Genomic DNA, 11,690 nt, shown 5'->3' with positions numbered 1-11,690 from the left:
AAAAAAATCAGAAGTGTGAGATATAAACTCATAATTCCCTTTATTATTTTTTATTCTGGAAATATATATATATATATATATATATATATATATATATTTTAAATTAGGAATTTGGCTTCCATAGATAACCTTGTGTCTCTTGACCACTGGTATGTTTAGTCCGAGGTCATTCAGGATGTTTCTGGATGTACTGTTTAAAAGTATCAACATTAGTTGAAACCTCAGCCATGGGACCTTTACCTTTGAAGACACCAAGACTGGAATGTAAGATGAGCCAAAACACAAGAAACATTAATTCATTAAATCTTCCTTTGATCAAAGAGCCTACTACTCGAAGCCTGTCAGGTTACATCTGTAACATTACATGCTACATGTTGCATGTTACATCAGGTTATCTTCAGTTAAAAGATAATGCATGAGTGATTCCACACATTGATGATAATTTTTTAATCTGTTCTATTGTTCCTTATCAATGCAATTGCCTCATAAAAACCATACACTTTCTTAGAAGATACTTTCATCTCCACAGATTAGTTTTTGGCAATGGTTGTGTTCATAGCAGGACAGAAAAGCTTAAGTGTGGCTACTTGCTGTGCAGTGATAGGGTGCTGCCACATGGTTGTGTTCATAGCAGGACAGAAAATCAGAGGACGGCTGGGGTCCCAGGTCCGCACCACACATGTCTGTCATCAACAAATTGGGGTAAACATACTTAGATAATGATGTATCGAAACAAATCCATATAAAATGCCACAACAATGTAATAAACACATGACCTACCAGGAGGTTGTTACATATTCCACTGGCAATTTTACCAAGTGTGTTGGCATCCAGTGGACCAATCACTAAAAGGTCTGCTCAACGTCTAAATACAATATGAAGCACAGAGTCACAGAGCTCTTTCCACACATATAACATAAAAATAAAAAAAACCCCCCACATATACAATAAAAAAAATTTTTATAACACCACACTCTCTATATATATAAAATCACAACAGCAAAAAAAAAATATTATGTTGATCTCTGAATAGTGACTGTACTCACCTCCCACTCATCCTTGTCTGTGTACACACGGACAGGGACTTCACTGATATCGTAAAAATGAGTGGCATGGTCTGTGGTGACCACACGGACTTCAACCTAGTGAACAGAACAGAAAAAATTATGTGTTCACCCCCCCCCCCCAAAAAAAAAAAACAATAAAAAATGTAAACATATATTTTAATCTTGATGCATATTTTAATCACATTTAAAATAATACAAAAATTGCAATAACGAATGAACAGGACTTAAAACTTAAAGTAAAAATAAATATATGAAAATTAATTAAATATGTATTTTCTTTTATTAAACTTTATATAATTATTAATTTATTTACTTATTTATTTCTAAATCAAATGAATAAATAAATAAATGTTCACAAGAAAAAAAAACTCTTTTTTCTATCCTCTATTTTATTAATTCTGAAAGGCAAAATGCAACAGCCACTTAAACCAAAATAAATTATTTAAAATTATTAAAATGTTCTAAAATTCACCTCTATGTTAACTTAACTGTGATAAACGAAAACTTAATTTCCATCTTTAAAAACTTTACTTTGTATTCTATAAACTAAGATATACAGTCATATTAGAATAACGTTCGATGTTGTAACAAATAGCACACTCTAGTGGATAAATATATGAAATGAGATTGGCGAACATGATAAATTCAACGATAGCAGTGGCTCTGTGATATCATGCATAAACTGTTTGAATATATCATATGTATTCATGCATATTATGCACTTACCACTGGAATCTCAAGCAGTTGTTTTGCCAACAAAGGCGCCTTGAGTGCAGCTACACTGCCAGTCAAACCAACCAGAACATGAAATCTTGTACTATTTGTTTGCAATTCTAGTTGTATTTGATCAGATTCAGAATGCTGCTGCATTACACATATATATATATATATATATATATATATATTTTTTTTTTTTTTTTTTTTTACTATACAGGACTTTTTTATATATATATTTGGTTAGTTTCCCCTGTATAAAGTGTTTCTCTGAAAGGTATGATATTTGTATCATTCATAATTTAAATGTATTTCGTCATGAGAATTTTTATTGGACATTTAAACAGCACATTTAATGAGCAGTGAGTCTAGAGTTCGTGCATGGCCAGTCGTCGCCTGGTTTTTTACATAGACAGTAAAAGGTTTTTATACAGTCTATGGTCGTCGCTCATTCTTCAGGTTTTGTCTACTTCCGTAAACATTGGCGTTGTTGCAAGAAGCCGGCAAACGGATAAAGTTCCTACATATAAGACGATGTACGCCTTTATTTATCAAAATGAAATATAATCGAGCGGCAATCTCCCGCTCTCTCTCATGAAGCCAATAAGGAAGTGACTAAAACTGCAATTCATCAACTGGCTGCTTGAGGCTGGCTGCAGAAGGGAGTCAATCCCATAGACTCCCCATGTTAAAATGCCCAACTTTACAGCAGAAAAAAAAAATGTTTACAGCCTGGTTCAAAAAATTATTTTGGTCTATATTGCTAATTTTGCCCTTCATGACAACCTGTGAGGGGGGTGAATTTTTTTATAACTCATCCGTTTAACTTTATATTAAGCCTTAAAGTTCTGCATAATTAGGGCGTGGCCACTTGAGTGACAGGTGGATTGCCGCTGCTGGCAATGCAGTCGCGCTAGGTGGGCGTGGCTTCAGCAACCAGCTCCCGCCTTTTTGCCCATTTTCGATTTTACGAGTCGCGCGGTGACGCGTTGCCAAGGTGGCGACGGCCCGCTCTGCACACTTTTAGCTGTGTCCCAAACTTAAGTGCATGGACTCCGAAGTGTGCGCATTTGAAGTGCGAATGCGTCACAGTGGCGCGACGAAGGGTGTCCCAAACTGAAGTGTGTGGACTCCGAAGTGCGGATGTGAAGTGCGATTGCGTCACGACGTAAGCTGTCCCAAAGTCAGAATGCGCACTTCGAAGACCGCATTTGAATGACGGCTGACGAATTTCGAAAGCGACTTCAAATGCGCCCTTCAATTCCCATGAAAATGAAGTGTACATCTTATGGACACTTCACACCCTACCATATCCCAGAATCTCTTGCGTGCATATGACGAATGTATTTATATTCAGAGGGAGTTGAGAGTTCTGTGGAGGACTTACATTGAAATGTAAGTATTGTGTTTTCATTTACTCAAATGCCTAGCAAAAGTGTTTAAAGCCAGGTTCTTTTTAACATAAAGCCCACAAACAACAAGACAGCCACTATATATGGCAATGGTCTTTCCCTTTGTTGTGTTTTTAAAGTGCTGTCATGCAGGAAATGTCTACAATGTTTTTTAAACCAACTTTAGCACTTCAGTATTTTATATGAATGTCCTGCTGTGTCATATTTTCTAATGTTAAGGTTGCAAACCTGTATTTTTTCATAAGTGTTTCCATTTTCTTTTGTTTTAATTACTATTCTGGAGAAAGTGAGCATGTGTTTTTGTTGTTAACAGGCATGGTTTATTTGTGAAGTGTCCTGAGACAAGTGAGGGAGCGAGTGGACAGGGAGGACATCAAACTCAAACATATACATTCTTCATTAGCCAAGAGAAAACCGTGGGAAAAAGTACATTACAGTTTTTCCAATACATTTTTTTAATGTCATATTGGCAATGAAACAAACCTAATTTCTGTAGTTTATTTTTGTGATGCAAGTTAAAAATGAAATGCATAAATTGTATACATTATTCAATTTTTGTGTGTAATTTATTCGTAAATAAGCCCTGAGTACTTTCTGTACATTTGTATTTTTGTTTTGCATATTCACACGTGTAAATAAAATAAAAGTGCTTATGTACATTGTTAATTTTTTTTAATGTAGCTTTTTTTTTTTTTTTTCACAAAACATTCTTTTATATGTTTATTTGTTTTCCTGTAAATACTTTTTTACACATTAAAATCAATTGTTCTATACATAATAGAAAGTACTTTTTACAACCAATTACAACATAGCTTAGGTTTAACATCAGAAAACAACATCAGTTTGAGCCCGGCCCAGCCTCCATGTGTTCTGGGGTCTTCAGGAGGTGAATCTCTTGGTGAATGGCCAGCACCTCCTCAGAGACTCTGAGGGACAGTGCGGTGACAGTGGAACGAGGCACATGTCAAACACTCTGGAGACCATCTGTATGATGTACCGCTGGCAGACAGAAGAGAAACATCAGAGTCTGGATCGTGGCACACCATCACTGTTGCCGTTCACTTCCCAGTAGATCCAGCAGCACAGTCAGGGTCTCCCTGCACAGAACAAACCACTAAACACCTGTCCAGCACTGACACATTCAGCTTTATCCTGCACAGGGGTCTGGTCTGATTTAGGGAAAGAAGGAAAAGAGAAATTGTTTAGAGCTATGACAATGTAATTAGTGCAAGAAATATTGACATACTTTAGTAAACTACTTTTAGTAACTACTAATACCATATTGGGGAAAAAACCACTACTCATATTTAAAACCTTTTAAACCCAAAATATAAATTACAAACCTGGAGCAACTTAAGGGTGAGTAAATGATTACCCAATTTTCATTTTTGGCTGAACTATCCTTTAAGTAAAAATATTATCTTGCATACTCTAATATACTTAAGGTATTGAGAGTAAAAGTAAATGATACTGCTGCACTTCTGTGTATGTTGCAGTTTACTTCTAAATATGTTCAAGGTTATTAAATTTAAAGTTGCTTGACATTAAGCTGTACTATGCTCTATTTTTTTAAATACAGTTTTATGGTTAACTGCCTAAAAAAATACGGGTTGCAAACCTGTCTACATATGGTCAAGACAATAAACTACATAAAATTGCACCTTTGTAAGATATCAGTCAGCATTTGAACTGCTATGTGTGTATTTTGTAGTTTTTTCGTATGTATCATTACATATTCAAGCAAGCTCCAAGACGGTACCTGCATTTAAAAGTTGTAATCCGACGAAGATCGCAGCAAACCAGTGTAGTTTACCTGGCCTCGGTCTTGGCTAAGCCTGAGGTTCACCACCATCTCCTCCATTATGAATAAATCATAAAAACAAAAACGAGCAGTTCTGGCTCCACCTATCCTGGCAGGACTGTCCTCTCGTCAGCGCACTTCTCGCACCGTTGCTATGCGACAGAGCGCTAATCGGAAACACCTGGTGACGGAATTAGGAAATCCTGTGAAGGCGGAGCATCTCACGCACTTCGGAGGACCCTTCGTGCACTTCGGAGGTCTGGCCTTCGAAGTGTGCACACTCAACTTTGGGACACAGCTAATGAGCTTCAAAACCGCTATTGAGGAGTCTATGGATCACAACAAGTACACTAATCCCATATTTTTAAACAAACCATAGTTCCTACATATAAGACGATGTACGCCTTTATTTATCAAAATGAAATATAATTTGAACTCCGTTTAAAAAAGTAATTCCCAGTGACAAATTATACAACCCAAAATCCTGAGGGCAGCTTCATCCTTATAATAAGAATTTTATATTACACATTGCAGATTGTATTTTTATTTTTTATTTTGCATAATTTATATATTATCGTCGTTTTTTCAGTCGGTTATGTCATCCGCAGTGCTTCATGGGTAGCGTAGTTCATTGGCTCATAAAGACGTTAACGTTACGTCCTTTGTCTTTTAGTCCGATTTCCGTTTCTTTAAATCAATGTTTAAATGTTGTGTTTTGTCTCAGGCCCGAGTGTAATAAAACAATAAAAAAAAAATCCACTCACTATTCAATCGATTGATTTATCTATAAAAAAAATGAAATAGACAACGTTACTTCCGGAGCGTGAAAAAGTGGGCGGCGAGTGTCGCGTTCACGAGAAGTGTACGCATGCGCTTTCGAAGAAATACTCTGAGCAAATGACAGAATCCCTGAAAACGTCTTCCGGCTGCATGTTACGAGTTATACGTCGCCTGTCATTCATTTTTAAATCTTAGCATTATTTAATGTGAATATTTGTAATGCAGACTCTCACACCTCACGTGTACTGGGCGCAGCGGCATGGGGAGATATATCTGCGAGTGGAGATCACCGATGCACAGGTAAGAAAAACTTGCTTTGGGGCAATTATTTCATAATAGTCATTTTCTAATTATGGTTTCTTTTGTCATTTACTGCATTTAATATATGTGCAACTCCAGACTGTAGGTTACTCTACTATAAAACTAAATCGTGTAAGGTTAATATTCTGTTGAATAACAACAGCCTCTGTAGGTCTGTTGACAGAGCTTGCATCAAGCCTGGATCACAGAAAATAAAATTGAAGACTACTGAAAGGGAGGTCAGGACTTGATCCTGCTGGACCCATTAACCATCTGATCCAGTTACAATGGCAGGGCATGTTTTATTTACAATCCAGTTTCTGACATAGGAGGAGCATCTGCACCCTTTCCCCTCATTGCTTTCTCTGGGCAGGTTAAATGTGTTTGACCAGTCCTCTAAATAAGGTGAAGAGAAAGAATATCCTTCTGCCGCTGAGAGCTCTGAAACAAAGGTGGTATTGCTGTGTTATATTAATAGGATTACTATGACGTCCCTATATGCAAATAAATGATAAAACAGCTTAGAAAGCTGTTACATTGTTTTCCATAGTATCTCTCCAATAAGTCAGAACCGCTAAAGAAAAATAAAACTTTTGGCATACATGGGTCAAAACATAATGACATCAGTTTTGACAACACTTTTTAATTACCAAACCTGTCAACACAAGCCCCAAAAACCAGTGGTTCTCAACCTTTTTTTTTTTTTTTACTCTAAGACGCACCATTGTCCACAACAGTATTCATAGGCACAGTGAATTATAATATCAGTCTGCTGGTCATTTGTACATTAATAAATGTAATTGTTCATTTCTAAATATTGAAAACACTTTAAAACGATTTTTAAAACATGAAATATCAATGGTCAGAAAGCCTGACTCAGTGAATGTGTTGTTTTATTATGCAATCCATTCATTACTGATGCTTCATTATTTTATAACAGCATATAATAATATCTGTTTGATGCATGGTGCATTTAAAGGCATTGTACTGATATAACAGGCAGTGGGAGGAGGAGCTTGAAACTTCACATTTCTTTTTTTCTCGTTTTGTCTCTATCGCACAGAATCTCACTATTGGTGTAGAAGAGAACATCCTTCACTTCAAAGGTACACGTCACAACCAACCACCAGCAGGACTCTCTTTCTCTTCAGCTGTGTGACTTTTGTTAATTTTGCTCTTTTCAAGGTCAAGGGCATGGAGCGAAATTACAAAAAAAGGTTAAGCCTGAGGTAACAGCCATCTTCATGTACTCTTTAGTGAAAAATTGCAAAAAAAACATCTGTGTTTGCCTTGCCAAAAACACAATAACAAAAACATAATAACATTAAGTTTGGTGCTTTATATTTGCCTTGTCAAAAACAGAATAACATTAAGTTTGGTGCTTTTTTCTGGTTGATTATGTTGGAGGAACATGAAAATGTTTGTGTCCACAGGTAAAACACAAATCCACCCAGCGGCAGGTGAATATCACGGTAAAGAAGCAGGAGCACGTCTGGTGGGATCGGCTCACTAAGCAAGAGAAGAAGCCTCTGTTTTTAGCACCTGATTTTGACCGTTGGCTGGATGAGTCAGATGCAGAAATGGAGCTCAGAGAGAAGGTAAAGAGGTTTGCTAATAACCAAAAACATGATTTATTTGTTATACTTGAGGAGCTTCCAAGTAGGTCACTGTCTGATGTGTTAAACTGTTTTCTTTACACAGGAAGAGAAAATAAACAAAGTCAGCATTGAGTCAAGGGTTCGTAAGGACCGTGAGTATATATTTAATTTTTTCTAGTATAAAGTAAACACATTGGGTCAGCTTACCAAATAATAACCATGTATTCATTACTCTTTTTTATGTTAATGTGTTTGCAGCTTTTCTTGGCCTGAAAAAAGGTTTTCTCTTTATGTACAATTTGGTCCAGTTCCTCGGTTATTCCTGGATATTTGTCAACATGACTGTACGTCTCTTCATACTTGGGCAAGGTTAGTCTAGTTTTTCAGCTTTATTTTGTAAGCAGCTTAAAGACACACTTCTGCTTTTTAGCTGTTGTCATTGTGAGTGTAAACATCTCATTTGAATTTTTTTTTAGAAGGCCTGCGGTTCTGTTATGCAAATTTTCATATATATATATATATATAGAGATATATATATATATATATATATATATAGTAGAGACAGACAGAGAGAGACAGAGAGAGCATCTGGAGAATTCAGTTCAGAGCTTCTAAATCTCATTTATAAACCTGGGTTAAAACAAAAAAAATTCTGACTGGGAATTTTAAAAGCGAGGTTAGCACCTCTTTTTACCCAGGGGTTAAGAAACCCCACTCAGAAAAATGGTTAACCCCTCATTGCATTGCCAGACTTGTAGAGTGTGAAGCAGTGCGGGGTTAGAACGTTATGACGAGATGCATAACAACAGACACCCCAGTTGCTTGCCTTATATTCGTGTGCTTTGCATACTATTACAGAAAACTGCGAGTTAAACAGGCATTTCAGCATTTTAGAGGGGAAAAAAATGTCCAAAGGATGCAAAACACTATAGCCTTTATGTAAATAAGTTGTGTGCTGCATTCGTCCAATCAATGAAACTGACACCACAAATATGCAAATAAGAATATTAACCCAGGGACTAGGAATGTACAGTGTGAAATGTCGGCATACAAATACCCAAGATGAATTGTTAACCCAGGTTGAATTATGAACAGTGTGAAACATGTAGCAAGATCCAGAATTCAGTTTACCCAGGGTTAACTATTTCAATTCTGAAAAGCCTCTTTCATTAGATCGTGTTAAGTGTTTTTCCAAAGTCTATGTCTCAGAGTCATGGTCCTTACTGTTTTTCTCAACCCAACAGATTCTTTCTACGACACATTTCATACCATTGCAGACGTGATGTACTTCTGTCAGATGCTGGCAATAATGGAGGTTATTAATCCTGCTGTTGGGTTGGTTAAGACTGGAGTCACACCTGCTTTCATTCAGGTATGTCTGGTGCGCCCCATGCTTTAGTAACCCATTAAATGCACTTCATTGTATACTATTTATAATAATAAATTTCTCTCATTTTAAAGGTGATGGGGAGGAACTTCATCCTTTTTGTCATATTTGGTACTTTAGAGGATATGCAGAACAAGCCAGTGGTCTTCTTTGTCTTCTATCTGTGGAGTATGATTGAGATATTCAGGTAATTATGTGAATTATTTATAACAGTATGTTACATGTGTGATCATATTGCATATTTATTAAGAACGCAGTTTCTGCTAATGGTGAGGAAATGTAGGAGTTTGTTTCATGGGGTGGTATGCATTTCTTTATCTGCAGGATATCCTCTTCTGTTTATTCTGGGCCAGAATCTAAAATTTCAACTTCCTATATGCAGTGTTAGTCTGTTAAATTATGCATTTTCTCTTCCTGAATATACTGAAAATTAGAACCTAAATTGGAATTACAGCGACAGAATACAAACATTGGAAAGACGTTTACCCATATACCTTTTTGAGCTTGGTATGTGTATGAATATGATTTTAGGTAGGTTTAATGATTTTGCTCTTTCATTAGTGATGTGGTTTATGTACAGGCACAGTTTATCCATACTTCTTCAGCTATCATTCTCTTCCTGTGGGCTCACACAACTTATCACTAGGGGACACATATCTGTGTGCAAATAGAAAAAAATTCAGTCATTACCTCAAAACTAGGGCTGAAAGCAGTTTAACTAGTTCATATAACAATATATAAATGAGAATAGATATCTGTTATAGTTTTGAATGTTATATTTTTGTAATTTGCTTAATTTTTTTATTAAAATAAATATACACTTACCAATACTAACTTCAAAAGTTGGGGGGCACTAAGATTTTTTAAATCAATTTTATTCAGCAAAGATGCATTAAATTTATTAAAAGTGACAGTAAAGGCATTTAAACAATTACAAAAGATTTCTGTTTTGAATAAATACTGTTATTTTGAACTTTGTATTAATTAAAGAATCCTGAAAAATGTATCATGGTTCCCACAAAAATATTAAGCAGCACAACTGCATTCAACATTGATTATAATCACAAATGTTTCCAACCTAATCAAGGATCATGTGACACTGAAGACTGGAGTAATGTCTACTGAAAATTCAGTTTTGCATTACAGGAATAATTTATATACTTTTTTTTTTTTTTTATCACATCGGTGCATTCTTGGTGAGAATAAGAGACTTAAAAGAACATAAAAAGATAATCAAAACCATAAAAATCTTACTGACCTCAAACTTTTAAATGGTAGTGTGTATTTTTCTGTTTTGATTTAAAAAGCCGTGTTGTTATTGCAATCATCTGAACCCTACAGCCTGGTCCTAAAAGGGACCTTTTTGTTGAATAAAAACAGATCTAATCCTACAATTGTAAAAATGAACCATAGGTATCCTTTCTACATGTTGGCCTGCATTGATACGGAATGGAAGTTGTTGACTTGGTTGAGATACACCATATGGATACCCCTGTACCCTCTTGGAGTGCTAGCTGAAGGTATGTGTTCTCAAGTCATAATCTGTAGACTAACCCCCACCACAGGAAAAATCATGATGGGCTGTTCATGAGAAGGTGAGATATTAATGTAGAATATGCATGTCTAACTGACAGCTTCTCTTATGCTCTCTTACATTATGATCAGCTGTGGCGGTGATCCAGTCCATCCCCATCTTCAATGAAACCAAACTCCTCAGTATTCCTCTGCCTAAAGCCATTGGCATGTCTATCAGCTTCTCCTACATCCTGCAGCTCTACCTGGTGATCATGTTCCTGGGTAAGGTCTATAAAATACATGCAAACAACTAAGACCAGGGTTCCAACAATGTTCGTCCAATGTATTTATAGAGATTTTAAAGAACATCGTAGAGCCAATTAAATATTTTAGAATTAAGCATAAATTGCCATTACAGTTCCATGATATTTTAATATTTCATATAATTTTGTTACACTTTTAAATTCCCTAATATTTCCTGGTTCTCACTGTCTGTGGTAACTCTGTAAAACGGTGTAACTGCTATGCAATATAAATGCATTTTCGAATTGCAGGCCTCTTCATCAACTTCCGCCACCTCTTCAAGCAGAGGAGTAGACGGTTTCGCACAAAAAAGAGGAAAGCCAACTGAGGGGAAGGTGAAGCCACATGCTTCATTCTCCATGTGTGTCTCTTTTTCTTCGATTTAATTTGCCACCTCCATTTTCTTTCTTTACGTTTGCCCTCTGTCACAGAGAAATCATTATTAAGGGAAAACCATTTCTCTTTCAAACACCCAAGTCAAATTCATTTACTTTCTACATACTGAAATACTGAAGGAAGTTGTAGATAGGATATAGATGACAAATTTAAAACACTAGAAAAAAAGAATTTCTTATCAAATAATTCTAACCCAGGACCATGAAGGTATTTTTACATCGTATCATTCTATCTATATGCAGTATGTTTGCATGTTTGATGTTGTAGATTAGCAGTACGGAAGCAACATTTTATTTTCCTGTCATTCCCTGAGATGTATTGCAGTAGCACTGACAACAACAACATAGACCATGAACCTCAGGGAAAACATCATGAAGCATTCAAGTCACATGAGAACAGCCAATTCAATGTAATTAA

General features: G+C 36.0%; 1 protein-coding gene and 1 non-coding gene across 2 annotated transcripts; one reads left to right on the top strand and one right to left on the bottom strand.

Moving 5' to 3' along the window:
• Positions 1-567: 567 nt before the first annotated feature.
• Positions 568-1,934, bottom strand: LOC109094897. Its single transcript, XR_006162547.1, has 4 exons — positions 1,794-1,934; positions 1,047-1,142; positions 781-865; positions 568-683 (listed from the first exon to the last, which is right to left on the bottom strand). It is a non-coding gene; the product is annotated as an uncharacterized LOC109094897 (transcript).
• Positions 1,935-5,849: 3,915 nt separating this feature from the next.
• LOC109095338 (very-long-chain (3R)-3-hydroxyacyl-CoA dehydratase-like) lies at positions 5,850-11,613 on the top strand. The gene is made up of 11 exons (XM_042775330.1): positions 5,850-6,074; positions 7,138-7,180; positions 7,260-7,303; positions 7,508-7,672; positions 7,776-7,824; positions 7,931-8,041; positions 8,917-9,044; positions 9,134-9,246; positions 10,473-10,579; positions 10,725-10,856; positions 11,129-11,613. Exons 1-11 carry the CDS (start codon positions 5,994-5,996, stop codon positions 11,203-11,205), a joined length of 1,050 nt encoding a protein of 349 aa, XP_042631264.1. The 5' UTR covers positions 5,850-5,993; the 3' UTR covers positions 11,206-11,613.
• Positions 11,614-11,690: the final 77 nt, after the last annotated feature.

This window comes from Cyprinus carpio, chromosome A18, assembly GCF_018340385.1.
Source record: "Cyprinus carpio isolate SPL01 chromosome A18, ASM1834038v1, whole genome shotgun sequence".
Lineage (NCBI taxonomy): Eukaryota > Metazoa > Chordata > Actinopteri > Cypriniformes > Cyprinidae > Cyprinus > Cyprinus carpio.
Note: the sequence above shows the minus strand (reverse complement) of the source record. Positions and strands in the feature narration are given on the sequence as shown.